We start from the raw sequence: 15,698 nt of genomic DNA, 5'->3' as shown, positions 1-15,698 counted from the left end.
GAGCATCGCGATGCTAGCCGCCGATGGCATCCGATGTGACTACTGAACTATACCAATCAATTCACCTATGCTCTTAAGAATTTTCATATTGTAATGAAAATTAAACAAAAACAACAAAATCTGACCTGCTTTTCTCACTAAAGTTTGGTAATATAGTGTTCATATTTTGATTGTGCTTAATAGTAACTGTTGTGTTTCACTCAGCAAACTTCCAGGCTTACATGTTGTTGCAATAAAGAGATGTAGGACGAGCGTTTACCATAAAAGACCTTTGTAGCTTCCTTTATTCTCTCTTGCATATGACGTACAATACTCGATGCAATGCAACGCAATGCAGTACAGTGAGGTATGATATCGTAAAACAGTAACGTGCGGTGGTATGCGGTGCATGGTACGATATGCAGTAGCAGTAGTAGCTGTAGATACTGTAGCTAGTTGTAGTATATGCAGTAGTAAAATTCAACTACTGTGTCTGTTACACCTGAAATAATGATCAAACACACATAATATAAACACAGTTAACTCAACTTTCTGTTATGTGTACAAGTTATGCCAATCAATACAACTGTATGTGCATTCACCTTTCCCTGAATGCTATAACATTAACAAATACACTTGAAGTGTATGTTTCAACTTCTGTTAAATTTTGGCACCAAAATTCCTTCACATGTGCATGTGCCACCAAAGGAAAAAAGATTCACACATTCATGTTCATGCACATGTCTAAACTGTCTTGCAAGTCATGATATAATCTACATCAGCTGTTGCTGTTATATCTTTGTGTTATGTTGTCCAAAGGTATCAATGAAATATCTTTTTTGCTCATACAGGGTTTTGTTCTTTTTTTTACATAAACAGTCCTTGCTCATCATTAATACATCACTGGTTAGAAATCTGTTGCATCCAACATACATGTATTATCCAACCTTTACCAATAGGTAAACCAGTTGCAAGTTTAACATGTAAATGATTCTTTGATTGCATCTCACAGGACTGCCTAACTACCATAAATCAGCCACTCGAGGAGTTTGTTCATGTGAAACAGGCTGAAATAATAAACTGTGCCACTACTTTGTTTAATTATTCCCAATATAAACGTCTGCGATGACATTATACAGTATATGTGATTATTACCAAAGGGCGCCTAATTTGAGACTATGCGAAAGGCGTATCACCTTATATTTACCCCAAAATATCACTCCGCCTCTTTTATTGGCGTGAACCGGTTGCCAAGGAACACCAAGCCAGCTAATTACTATTAAAATAGTTCCTGAACAGACCGAATTCACATTATTTTTACTGCAACTGCGAATTCACCTCAAACACAATTATCAATCCTTACAATTGTTCTTCAAACAATCAATAACACTCCATATCGCTTTCTCAAACCCCAATCAGACACCAAATGTCTTTTAAACTTGCACTAGTTACAGCACGCTCAAGGGCCGTGAATCAAACTTTCAATAGGCAAGTGCACACAATGTCAATGTCATGAACGATCGAAGCTAAGATTGCTAACTGATCGAGCAAACCACAAATCTAACAATCACCCTTTGCACCATCAAATTGATCCACAAGGGTCACAAAACTATAGATTTTAAGGTCTAACAATCCCACCTTCTTAACTGACATAAATCTTACAAAAGGACACTCGGTTCTGGAAGTTGCGAATGAGTGCTTCATCTCGAATACTCGCTGTGTGGTGATGCATCATATGAACACGCCAGACGCACGCTAGTCTCTTCACCAGCCGTGCCAAACTATCCAAACAAATTATATGATAGCACAGTTAACACTGTATCAAGAAGTGTACAAATGGCAAGATATGGGTATAAACTTATAAGAATTGCTTCCAGTCAGCAATATCTCAAACACGCCTTGCCTTTGGAGAGGCAATTAAAATAAGTGTACAAATGTATGCCACCTTCATTATTAACATGTCATATCATGACAGTAACTCTCATGTGTCTTGGCCATTGTCTTTACTATTAAAGCTATGCTGCCTATTTGTGTGTCCTGACAGGAACTGAATGTCGCCCTCTGTGGGGCCCAGCTGGTGGGTCTGGTTCCCCTCAAGGCCATCCTAGAGGCAGCCGAGTACTACATCGAACGAGATAACCTCTTCATTGTGGAGGAATCCCAGAAAGTCAGACTGGTGAGAACCTTAAGCCCTGTTTTATCAGAGCCTTTCAAACTAGAGTTAATACTGTGACAACTTTTTTTTTTTTTTTTTTTTTTTTTAACCTTGCCTGTTGAAATGGTCCATGCAAAATGTTGCTTGCACATTGCTGAGGTTGTAACTTTTGGCAAATTCTTCACTAGCCAGCTAGGGTAACTAGCCTTGCATTACCCTTACAACCCTTCTATTAGAACGTAACATTCCTTTGATACATACATGTACCACACATGCACAATAGTCCGAATACACTGCTCGCCGATCACATGCATAGATTGTAGGGAAACCACACTCCCTTCAGGCATGAATCAGTAGGTTGTTATAGAAACTTATGCGGAGAAGTTTTTCCGTGTGTGTCTATCAAAAAGGTACCCCTCACATTCTGTGATTTTATTGCCCGCGGTAAGGAATTTTGTTCCCTGGACGTTATTGCGACGTTGTCGGGTAAGGTTTGTTAAAACAGGGTTTAGATACAGTTGTAATCAGTTTCTTGTCTCTGTTCTGTCATGGGCACTTTCTGACTTACATTGTAAAATTTGTATAATTTTCAGACTCTTTTGACCTCCTCTCAGTGTGTGAGAGTACAAACAAACATGAAATATAGATAACAATGTAACAGATCACAGCACATGTATAATTTTTTTTGGTGAAAATGTTAGCATATCCCAGGTGCTAAAGCAGCCCTTTTCTTTTCAACCTTTATTCATTAATATCGATAGAATTCCACTTATCCTTTTTGTCTTTGGCATAGCTCAGGTTGTTTATGAACATGCATGTTTTTTTTGTGTGAAAAGGGATAATATTCATATCTTATTCCATCAATGTGTTTCTCAAGCGTGAAATCACCTGTCACAAAATTGTCTATCAAGTCTCAATTATATATGACCCATATACAGTGTCAAAAGATTTTTGTCTGGCAATGTGACTTTCAGTGTTTACACATAGTATCCTTACAATCTGAGTGTGAGCATCAGTGATAGATTAATTGACCCTATTTCTTCACAGGCTATTAACCGTCTTGGTCTGAGCTCCCTGGAGCCATTCAACCCACGGGAGAAGATTATTGAGTGAGTTTTCTATTCTTTTTATACTTATATTTTTCTTATCTTTTTTTTCTGTGTGATGCTTACAACAGGTTGGTAAAAGAATGTCAGCTCATTTAGAGGGCAAATTTTCACATTGTGTGTCCATAGTTATCGTCACTTTCTGTTGTGCCATTACTCATGGGAATTTTTGTGTCAAAATCTTAGCAGTTACTGTCTGTGCTCTTCTTAAAATGAAATGTTTTATGGTATACAGTCCATTGCCTTGTGCAAGCCTGTGATAAGCTGACTGACAGTGAGCGATAATAAATGCCAAATTTACCTTCTTGATTTGCCATCTGTGAACTTACGACAAAACAAGTATGTGGTTTGTGTACACTACATTAAAAAACAGAAAGATAGAAAAAGATTATTACCAGCACTTTGTGGGGAATATATACGAGTGCTGTCATAATAGAGCCGTCTGGTACATTCATATCAATAGGAGAAGTTTGTTGTTATCACAGGGGTTCAATGATTCCATTAATTTTGATGTGGAGAAACATACAATGTACATGGATAGATTCTGTCTAATCAGAGAGTTTGTGTGTCTTGCATATCTTTCTCCCCGCCCCCTCCCCCCCCCCCCCCCACTAAATGCTTGTAGTGTGTATGATTTTGTGAACCGCATACATTTGTATTGTACCATTACCGACCAGTCTGCAAGAGTACACGATGGTTGATTCATCTGCCTGGCATTCTTTATCCTCTGCCGAACAATCTATAAGCATGCTAGTTGGCCCATTGTATACCATGCATTCCAGTGTATGCCAGTTGGTCTAGTTGTAATCGCTGTACATTGTATTCCAGTGTAAACTAAGTCAATCTAATGTATTATGCTAGTCAATCCAGGATATTATGTCAGTCAGTGTAGTGTAATCAGTGTATTCCATTGTAAACTAATAGTCAATCTAGTGTATGCCAGTCAATCGAGTATACTGTCCCAGTCAATCTATTGCATAGTCAGTACAGTTTATACCATCAATCCAGTGTATCCCAGTCAATCCCTGTATACCAGTCAGTCCAATGTACACCGGTGTGGTATTTCAGTCAAGAGTGTAAACCCAGTCAGTAGAGTGCGTATCTGTGAACACAGTATACAGAACACCAATAAACTCAGTGGCAGTTCCATGATGTTTTGGCAAAGAAAATGACAAGTAAGCGTCACTAAGCTCCCTTTACATTGTTATGGAAAATGAGCTTGTACACCGGAACACTCCATCGTACACGTGTATGCTGAACCAAGTGTCATGTCCCTCCCCAGGTACATGATTGATGCGGACGCTGATGGACCTCTGGCCTCCATGAGCCTCAAGTCTTTCATCATCAACGTGGGAGCAAGGTCCTCGGCTCCAGGCGGAGGCTCAGTGTCTGCGGCTATTGGAGCCATGGTAAGGAAGGAATCTTTCTACAATGTCCGCCAGTTAAGGTGTTGTGTAGTTATACTGGTAAATTATAGTACAACAGCGCCATCTGGTGTTTGGGACAATATACCTGTGACTTGTACTGCTGCTTGGTGAATACCAATAAAGCTGTTGCTATATGATTACAGATCAACCCAGATTCTTCCCGTCATTGCGCTATCTCTTCCTCCTCAGATTAAGAATTGGTAGGGTAGGGGAGGGTTGAGGATATAGAGAATTGGCCAGCATTTCAGCTGATTAAAAGCTCTTTTTATGTCTCCGCCATGAAGTGTCGCCGGAGGCATTATCCACTTTGTGTTCATGATAATACAGATCTGGCACACAATCTTATTTACGGAGAGTAACAATAGAAACCAAAAAAAAAAAGTCTATAAGAGAGTACTGTATTTGCTGCCATGTCAGGCTTATCTAGTGCAAGCCTTCTTGTTATTGTTGGGAATAGTTATTGTAGTGAAAATAGGCATGAGATTTGAATACAGCAGTCATTGCAGTGGCATTGTGCATAAAATCTTATGTAAGCAAAACTAAAACTGGTTTATGGCAGAGAAGTTGGGGGCAATTCCAGTGAGCTGTTCATTGTTCCTGATGGAGATCATTTAATTTTCTACAAAGTGTGCCTCACCTACAATTGTTGTACTTGTACTGTGTTTTCTTCTATCACTGGTCTACCATCAGCATTAAAGACTTACACACATTTACATGTATTTATCTTGTCAGAGGTGGTTTTTATGAGAATCTTTCGTTAATGAACAATGATGCATCTCTGTAGGGAGCTGCCCTCGGTACCATGGTTGGCTGGATGTCGTATGGCAACAAGAAGTTTGAGGCGATTGACGGTACGATGAGGAAGCTCATCCCGCCCCTCCGTCAGGCCATGCACGACCTCATCCCCCTGATTGACGCTGACACGGCTGCCTTTGCTGCCTACATGGTAAGCAGAAATAGATATTACTTGGTGCAAATCATTTACTGTTCAGTATTAGTACTTGTTATGCTTCCCAGGTAAATAAGACCTTGATTGATATACAATTGTACTACCTATGCCATGTATTTCACAGGTTTTTATTTTTGCAAATTTTGCAATTCTTGTGCTATTCACAAATTTCAAAACATGCGAAACTATCAGTTCTGATCTTGACATGAATGTGACGTGCACACACACATTTCTCTATCCGTTGTCGTACTCCACAATCGCAAATTTGACCACTCACTATATTAAATTGTAGGGAAGTCTCGATTTGCTAAAAATCAGACTTGCTTTTGTGGTGTGTACAGTCATAAGAAGCAGTCTTTGTAAAACAAATTTTCTTGATAGCCAATGTTATGTAGAGGAGATCGAGCTCTACAATATGATACCAATATTAACTCAATACCCCCAAAATTGCGATAGAGCCTTTCTGGTTCTCAATTGATAATGTATTCTTCCTATAAATACCGGTTCATTTATGTTTTTCTGTCACACACTTGATTCTATGCCATCGCAGTTGCTCTGAAATCTCCTGTTTTCAAACATTTCTATGTAGTCTCTGAATCATTGCATCATTTGTAAATATCCCTTTTCCATTCACAGAGCGCTATGAAGATGCCTAAGTCTAATGAGGAGGAGACAGCAATGTATGTATTCCATGTTCTGTGTTGTTGGTACAATGTAGGTGCAATGAGCAGTTTTTTAGGGGGAGGGGGAGGGGCAGGGTGGGGATGGAGGAAATTTTATCCTTTTGTGGAGTTGATGGGAGTTTTTGAATCGAAAGTAGTTGTGGTATGTGTGTATCTATCAAATAACAAATTCAATATCCTTGCCTGATGTTACCCTTTAATGCTGTTAACAATTACTAACTGCTATGAACATTATGGAGCAATTCCTTGACTCAAGTTGATACTGATACACACGTCATTACCCAAAATGGACTTATTGGTCTTTTAGGTAGAATCAACATGGGAGAAGAATTCACAATATGACCTGAATGATAAAGCAGTCAATATTTTGGTTGACCATGCAGAATTTCAACATAGGCTTATATTTTATTGGGAAAACATTAGCAAGCATTTACAAGTTTTACAGCTATTTGATGACATTAATGATTCATTGCGTGAATATTTCTATTTGATAAATGCAAACAAAGGGAAACTGACTAGATGATATGAATGAAAAATGAGTAAATCCCATTTTCTTTGCTAATTTTTCATTGAATTTTCTATTTGTGTAAATGTGCTGGATTATAGTCACTGCTCCCAACAGTTAACTGTTTATCATAGTGTTGCTAATAAGAGATGTGTGTGGATGCCGTACTGGTCAGTTGAAATGTTGATGACTGAAGAAGTACTAAAAGAGATCCCTTTTGATGTGTCCATGACAGTCGTGATGAGAGCATGAAGTCAGCCATGAGGGGTGCCATCGCTGTCCCCATGAACGTCGCCATGTCGGTCAATGCATGCTGGGATACCATGAAGGAGATGGCTCGCTATGGCAACGTTCAGTGCAAATCTGACCTTCAGGTGACCCTTGAACTCATTTTTCGTCTTTCCACTCTCGCTTGAGAGACATACATTTGTAATGTGTACATAAATTATGTGTGATCTTTGTCAAGATCATAGCTGCCTCACAGTTGTGATCTTACAAATGACTTTGTACAGAGGGAGACGACTGATTAAAATCTTTCCTTTCATAGCGCATCTTCACCCCTCTGCTTTCACCCCTTGAGGACGGGATGATTTTGCTACAACATGCATTTCCCATAGATACCTGCCCGAGATTACTTGGGACTCGTCCTTGACGGGTTAATAATCTCTTGATTTCACAGTGGAACCTTGTTATGCAAACGTCTGATATGTGTAATGAAACCCTCTTATAACAAGATGACTTTGCTGGTCATAACTCTTTGGCCCGAATTCACAAAGGTGGTACAAATGAAACCATGGTTTAAACCATGGACAAGAACTATGGAGCGCCAAGTATGGCACTGAATATTTCGTACAAAATTGGTCATTTCGTCAACAAAATCGACCGTTTCGTGAACGAAATTATCATTTCGTGGACGAAATGTTCATTTAGTTACAAAATGTTGTCATTTCGTTACAAAATAATCATTTCACCAACGAAATGTCTGATTTCGAAACGAAATATTCCATGCGAAACTTGGTGCTCCATGGTTTTTGGTCCATGGTGTAAGCCATGGTTTCATATGTACCACCTTCGTGAATTCGGGCCTTTATGTTTCTTTATTCTTGTACCCTGATGTAGTCAGAAACTTGACAAGGTGCATGTTGTAATTGTCATGGTTTTTTAGTAGTCATTGTTATAATGAGTTTTCCCACTACTGTATCATTCTTTGGTTTTTTTACTCTAAACGATATTATTCTTAGCATTTTATCAACACGATGTTTGTTCTGTTATGTGATTCCATGTTTTGTTACCTCGGCAACTAGTTTTTGACCTTGTCTTCAGTCTCAAAGAAAGTTGTGTCAAGAGTAAGCCATCTTCATGTCTACAAAATTTCACATGAGGGTTGACTTCGGTATTGCAGTGTCTATTGCCAAAGCGACTTGTAAGCACAAGTCTCATTCAGATTCGCTTCTGGGAAATGAAAGTGTGACATCAATGTATGCACTTTGATTGTTATACAAGTCGACTTCACAACAGAGACAAAAATTTATTGTTTTTGCATTGCATTAAATAAGTTTAAACCACAATGAACCTGTCGCTGTTGGAAAATCAATTTGGTGTGAATGAGGTTTACTACCTCAAATGGCTTTGCAACTCCCCCCCCCGAAGAAAAAAAAAAATAGTGTTTTCTGAAACCTGATTTCTGTTTACTTTGATCCTACAGGTTGGGGCCAAGGCTATGGAGCTGGCAGTCTGGGGAGCATATTACAATGTGATGATCAACCTTCCCAGTGTCACTGATCAGGCCTACAAGGATAAGGTAAGCACAGGTGTTCAGTGTAAATTCAACACTGTGTTCTTGTTTTTTTCCCTGTTAACTGTATGGTGTGACCCTACAGACCATCACCAATCAGTGTCATGCTCTACACTGTACTCAGACTGATACACTACTCTACACTTCATTGTACCATATGTTTCTATGCATATTACCTATACTACACTACACTACAGTACAGTGATTATATGATGCACACAATGCCATCCTTTGTCATAATGAAATTAAAACAAAATTAGACACATCTATTTGTGTTTGAAAAATACATGGGGAGAAGCAGTTTGGCACTGTCAAATGTCATCTAAAGCACCAGTCACATAGACATACAGGGAGAGATCTGTATTGACGCCTTGGACATATCCTTGGACATCCGGGAGGCCAACATGGCAACTTTTGGAGGTCAAAAATATCCGGCGTCATACAAAGACTGCCGTGTTGGCCGAGCAATCCGGGATGGTCCGTGTGGCTGCTGTGTAGCTGCCGTGTTGATCCCTGTAGACGCCATGCTCTTCTGGCATGGACCGTGTAATTACCGGGTGGGTCTGGCATGGTCTGTGTATTTAAAGCGCCATGTAGATGCCGTGCTGTTCGGGCATAATCCATGTAGCTGCCGTGTTGATACTGTGCGCACAGTCATCAACGCTCATTGATGCTCCATTCAGGGCGAAACTATCTCGGAACTCCCCAGAATTGTGTAGATCCTTGAGGATCCGTATTTACATGTGACTGGGGCTTGACATTCACAAAGGCTTTGTTTGGTTGTGCACATGCCGCTGTGTTTGTTTTCTGTACCTGCCCTTGAAGTTTCATCAATGGTTGTGTGTAATAATTATGATGTTTTGATATTTGCCTTTTGTACAATTGACCTCTTTGCATTTCATATACATATAATATACATTTGTAGATGATTTTCCTTTATTTTATTGTTTGTCAGCTTTTGTTCTTTTTATCTCGCATGTTTCTCCAGGCCACAGAAGACATAAAGGATTTCCTGCATGTGGCTCAAGAGGGCGCCAAAGAGGTTCTAGAAATCGTGGCCGACCGCAAGGAGTGATGAAGTGCAGTGATGTAGTGTGCAGCGTGTCCCCTACTATGTCTACAGCCATGTGAGGATCTTGATGCAGTTAGTCTCTCTTGGATGATGTTGCGTTGCCGTGGTGATTTCTGGAAAGTGATGCAGTAGAGGAATACAGCCTGTTGTGTCTTCTTTGAGAGATGGTTTTTAAAATACCTTATCTGAAATATGTAGTACAAAGTACAAATCTGTCGTCACACAGTGGTGTGTTATTTATGTGGTCTCTACAATTTACCGTCCTCGATAGGTCTTGGATGAGGTAGTTGCATCCTTTTGCATCCAAGCAATGCAGCACTTGATAATCATACGTGATGATGTGGAAACTAGAATGACTATGCTTTTATTGCATTAGCGCAACATTTGCTTGAGATGTTATAGCGTTGCTTTGCATTCCTGTGCTTCTGTTTGCATGCAGAGATGTCCTTGGCTAAAGGCAATTTTGTTTGAAGAATTGAAAATGTGCACTTTGACAATGTATTCCTTAAATGAAAGAAAGATATTATTCAGAGGGGTGAAGGCTCAGGTTTGAGTTTTTTATGCCTCCGCCACGAAGTGGTGCCGGAGGCATTATGTTTTCGGGTTGTCCGTCCGTCCGTCCGTCCGTAATTAATTTTGTGGACAAGGTAACTATCAAAACCTGTTGAGGTATCCTAATGAAACTTGGCATGTATGTGTATTAGGGGGTGAAGTTGTGCCTATCAACTTTTGGGTGCACATGCTCAAGGTCAAAGGTCAAAAGGTCAAGGTCAAATACATAAAATTTCACTATTTCCACCATATCTATTGAATGCCTGAAGATATTTTCTTGAAACTTAGTGTATACATGTATTACCCAATTAAGATTCTCTGGTGATAGTTTGGGTCATGAGGTCAAAGGTCAAAAGGTCAGGGTCAAATACATAAAATTTCACTATTTCCACCATATCTATTGAATGCCTGAAGATATTTTCTTGAAACTTAGTGTATACATGTATTACCCAATTAAGATTCTCTGGTGAAAGTTTGGGTCATGAGGTCAAAGGTCAAAAGGTCAGGGTCAAATACATAAAATTTCACTATTTCCACCATATCTATTGAATGCCTGAAGATATTTTCTTGAAACTTAGTGTATACATGTATTACCCAATTAAGATTCTCTGGTGAAAGTGTGGGTCGTGAGGTCAAAGGTCAAAGGTCAAAAGGTTGAGTAAAAATATTAAAACTTCTTTTTTTCTCCGTACCTTGGAAAATTGTTCAAGGTATCTTCATGGAACATAGTACTATATACATGTACTGACTGGAAGTGATTATCTAGAGAATGTAGGGTTCATGGGGTCAAAGGCCAGGGGTCAAAGGTCAAGTGCAACACTTCAAAATTTTACTATTTCCCTCATATTTATGCAATGCCAGCAGGGTTATTTTTTTTAACACTTGGTGTATGCATGTGTAGCCTAATAGAAATTCTCTGGAAAGTTTTTTTTTTCTTCTTCTTTTTTTGCCTCAAAGGTCAAAAGGTCAAAGATCAAGTGAAAGTGCTGAACTAATTTTTTCCTCCATATCTCGGAAGTGGCTCAAGTTATCTTGAAACTTAGTACATATTATGCATGTTCTACCTGAAAGTGATTATCTTATGAATTTTAGGGTCAAGGGCCAGATGAAAATGGTAACAATTTACTATTCAATTCAGAAATTGCACTTTTTCTCCACACCTGTACCTTGAAAATTACTCAATGCCTAAATGTATGAATGGGTCAAAGTCAAGTTAAAGTCCTTAAATCCCTAGATACATGCTCTCCTATTCATCCAATTAAACCTAGGTCAAGGAAGGTGAACATTCAACACATTTGTGACAAACTTGTCATTTCAATATTTTGCCAATTTTGTGAAAATGTAATCACACATTATCCACATGTACTATCTAGACCTATTGGGAAAATCATGCATTATGGCGGAGGCATACCAGTCGCCAAAGCGACATTTCTAGTTTCAGTTTGTCTCCCTCTACAAATGAAAATTTGTTAAGATCGCAACTGCTGATCTGTAAATTAACAAACATGTCGGAAAAAAAAAATGTTTTGAACTCGCCTCTTGTTACAACGCTCGGCGCACATGCACACACAAAGATTCCGCGCATTAAGTGTATTGATGGTCAACACACACACAGCGAAACCGCGCAATGTAGGTACAAGCATCTTATAAAGTACTCGAGAGACGGGATTTCAGGTAAGCCTACCTTTAATTCTAATTTCTATTTGATAAATAAAAGAATAATTGGATTGTAGTTTGGGTCCCACTGGTTCCTTTTTTCCGACATGTTTGTTAATTTACAGATCAGCAGTTGTGACAAACTGAAGAAACTCAAACCTGAATGTATTCCTTCATTCCAACTTTCTGCACATTCTTATCCGCTTGGCTCGGGCCTGGAAAGAAAAATGGAACAGACAAACAAGTAACCTATAACAGTTTTTTCTGATATCATCAGCTTGAAATCCTAAAAAAAGTAAAAATGATTATGTGTCCATTTTTCTTTTTCAAGCTGTCAAGTGGCATAACCCAGCTGAACTTTGATACACTGTGCTTGTGAAGTAGAAAGAGAGAGAGAGAGAGAGAGAGAGAGGAAGAAAGAGAAAGAAATGCATGTACTGTAAAAGTGGTTTCTTTTGCGGTGGTTTTATTTTCGCCCTTTTCGCGCTTTGAGGTTGAACCGTGAATTTAACATCACGCGAAAATGTTTTGAACTCGCCGCTTGTAACAACGCTTGGCGCACATGCACACACAAAGATTCCGCGCATTAAGTGTATTGATGGTCAACACACACACAGCGATACCGCGCAATGTAGGTACAAGCATGTTATAAAGTACTTGAGAGACAGGATTTCAGGTAAGCCTACCTTTAATTCTAATTTCTATTTGATAAATAAAAGAATAATTGGATTATAGTTTGGGTTTTCATGTGCAAAATAAAACAGTTTTTGCCGACTGTGATGTCACAGATTTTGCCGACCGCGAATTTAAACACACGCGTAAAAGTCGGCACCGATGGAAACCGCGAAAGTATCTGTATGCGAAAGAAACCACTTTTGCAGTATGCTGTAAGTGGTTAGTATAAAGCAAAGGCTGCAAAGAAAGTGTGCAGCGTTCCTAGAGAGTGATTATATATATTTCTTTTATTTTCAAAATCTGCCCTGACATGTTGTGCTGATATTGCCTTTCTACAGTGTTTAATGAGAGCACTAGATTGGTGATTGGTGTTGGACTATGATGGTACAGTGTGGGAATTTTCATTTTTGATATGATTTTGTACTGCAAAAAGTGTCATGGTAATTTTTTCCTGGTTGTGGCATGACATGATAGCTTCTTGGGTCGAATTTTCAATATTGACAAGGTTTGTGGGGCAATGATTTCTTGCTTGGGTTGAATGAAGGAGCCAAAGGCTGAAAAGAAAGAAAAGAAAATTTAAGTCGTAATGTGTATGATCAGCTATTGCAGTGTACCAAGTATAATGTTGAAGCTTGAGCATATTTTGCGTGACCTTTTCATCTGTCTTGCGAAGTAGACAACACATACTGTGTACGCCATATATTTAGCCAGTCTAATTTATTTTGCAAATCAAGACTTCCCGACAATTTTGCGATTGGGGAGTACAGTAATGAGCAGCGAAATGTATGTGTGCATGTTACTTCGTGGTCAGGATTAACTATACACAGCCCTGTTGCTGTACACAAGTGTGGCGTGCTTCGCACAGCGTCTGGTCAGGCTAGGTCAGGATAAGAGTCAATATGTTTTGCACGTTGTTATATTCGTGAGTAGCACCCAACTCGCAAGATTCAGGAAATGAAAACTCTGCAAAATATATGGCCTATACAAGTACAAATGTACAATGTATTTGTTGAAGCATTGGTAATCTTTTTTAGATTGTTAGAACTTGATTTTAGATCGGCTTTCTTTGCTAAAGCTGTAGTGTACATTCCACAAAGGGCATGTTATGTCTTGTTCATAGGACAGCTGAAATATTGCCCCCTGTAAATGTTATGTTTATCTTATCCAAAGTTGAAACTACAGTTTGTAGCTATTTTAATAGAAAGCTTTGCCTCCTGAAAAGGCATTTGATACAATACTTGTATGTATTTCTCATTCCAGGGCCTTGGTTTAAAAGCAGTGTATGTTGTGGATTAGAGTATTAGTTTGACCAGAAAGTTTTCTGCTGACACTTCTAGGGCTTCAACACTGCATTCCCTAACAGAAAATACCTTGAAGGACCCAAGCTACTAAATATTCTAGTTTACAGAACATGTGAGGTCACTAATGCAATAATTTGAAAAGTCACAGATGAAGCAAATGAAAAAATATATTCAGCAATATAAAGATGTTTAGGGCCTACACTTATGTTTCTTTATGCATTACTGTAAAAGTGGATATTTTCGTGCGACCAATCTTTCGCGCTCGGTGGGGTAAGAAGAGTTTCAAGTGTTTTTAATTCCGCGGAATCAAGTCATCAACTGCTGGAACATATGGCTAACAAAGATATTCGCGTGCTTTTATTTTTGTGCTAGTTTGTGGTTGCGCAAAATGCGCGAAAATTTCAACACCGCGAAAATTTCCACTTTTACAGTACTTTATGCAAGAACTGTACATGTATACAGTTGTATATGTATTTTGGTAAAAGGATGTATTTTGTGAAATTGCAGCCTGAAGCATTTCTGGAATTCTGATGTCATTTTTGTTGTTGTTGTTGTCATTGTTGTATTTTGTTTCTGATTTCTAGCATGATCTTTTGGGCATTGTTTGCAATTCCCATGACCTTGCCCTTTAAGAAAGGTTCAAGGTCTTGTCAATTTTGTACGTGCGAATCAGTGGAAGACTTGCAGTTTGTTGCATCAGTGACAAAAATTGATGAAAATCATTTCTCAGCTGTGATGACATGCTGCATTTACATCCAAGGTACAATTTTGTATGTAATCATTTGACATTCCTGGTGATTATGTGTTTTTCTGATTAATCATGCCAGCATGCCTTGAAAATAAGATTAAAAAAAAAAATATTCCATGCAATATTATTATTTCCCCCCGCATGCTCATCATTAATTAGTCAACTGAATTCTGCCAATGATATACTATACTGTGTGTGAAATTCTTGTGTGCGTGTTTGATACAATAGATCATTGGGCAAATGGCATTTTACATGTACCTTCATACATACACCTGTAGCTGCGTAGTCTTATCATTTTGTTTTTATAAGTCTTGGTGTGATGTTTGTTAGCAACCAGTTGTTAGTTGCTAGGTTTAATTGTGTTATAGGACTTCAGTTTTTTTTTTTAAATAATCAGAAAAAAAAAAGTGACCTGAAAAGATAAAGTCAATACTTTTTGTGACACACTGGAAGTAGGACGGCAGTGCATCACAACTTAATTTGTTGCCTCAAAGGAAGTTATTTTAAAACAGTATGAACGAAACCATTCTTAAACTGCCTCAGCCATGAGTTTCCAGACTAGGATGTGTATCTACAAATGTAGGATGCTGTTGCTCCAGCTGTGTGCTGTGTTTAGTGATAGTGTTCTTGAACGAAAAGAAAAACTTGCTTAATTTGTCAAAGGAAATTTGTTGGCTGCTACAGAAAGACTACTAAGGCACCTGATTATGAATGAGTAGAGGTGTGTGTAGGTTGAATTTTGCAATAATTGCAAATGAAATGAATGTTGTGCTCTTTATTGTTTCATTCTGTTTCATTGGTACTTTTTTTTTTGTCAGTTGTACCTTTTAGGTGGTGTTATTCTTGGCATTGTTGATGGCAAGATCTTTAAAATTATTCAATATGCCTTCATTCTATGTGTTCTCTTAAAATGTACTGTAGATGCTGGGCATAGCTTGCTTGTTGGGTTTGTACTTGTGGGCCTATTCTTCCATTCCAACATTTCCATCCATCTTTTTACCATTCTTCTGTGCCTTCTTCATAGCCAGTTTATTAGCCTTGTGTGTAGTTTATAGACCTGGCAGGTCATTGGTCCCAATTCACACCTGAGAGATA

The 15,698-nt window shown here is 38.6% G+C and overlaps 1 protein-coding gene across 1 annotated transcript in view; it reads left to right on the top strand.

Annotated features, from left to right (window-relative positions):
- The window catches only part of LOC139712459 (formimidoyltransferase-cyclodeaminase-like), a 33,687-nt gene extending 24,013 nt beyond the window's left edge, over positions 1-9,674 (top strand). The window contains exons 8-15 of the mRNA XM_071624276.1: positions 2,024-2,155; positions 3,182-3,243; positions 4,523-4,649; positions 5,452-5,613; positions 6,253-6,296; positions 7,040-7,178; positions 8,510-8,605; positions 9,588-9,674. Coding sequence (XP_071480377.1) covers positions 2,024-2,155; positions 3,182-3,243; positions 4,523-4,649; positions 5,452-5,613; positions 6,253-6,296; positions 7,040-7,178; positions 8,510-8,605; positions 9,588-9,674 — 849 coding nt within the window. The remainder of the gene's footprint in view (positions 1-2,023; positions 2,156-3,181; positions 3,244-4,522; positions 4,650-5,451; positions 5,614-6,252; positions 6,297-7,039; positions 7,179-8,509; positions 8,606-9,587) is intronic.
- The last annotated feature ends 6,024 nt before the right edge of the window (positions 9,675-15,698 follow it).

This window comes from Diadema antillarum, unplaced genomic scaffold (assembly GCF_040938485.1).
Source record: "Diadema antillarum isolate AM-2024a unplaced genomic scaffold, OU_Dant_1.0 seq00001808_RagTag, whole genome shotgun sequence".
NCBI classification, from domain to species: Eukaryota; Metazoa; Echinodermata; class Echinoidea; order Diadematoida; family Diadematidae; genus Diadema; species Diadema antillarum.
This window is presented reverse-complemented; position numbering and strand designations above follow the sequence as displayed.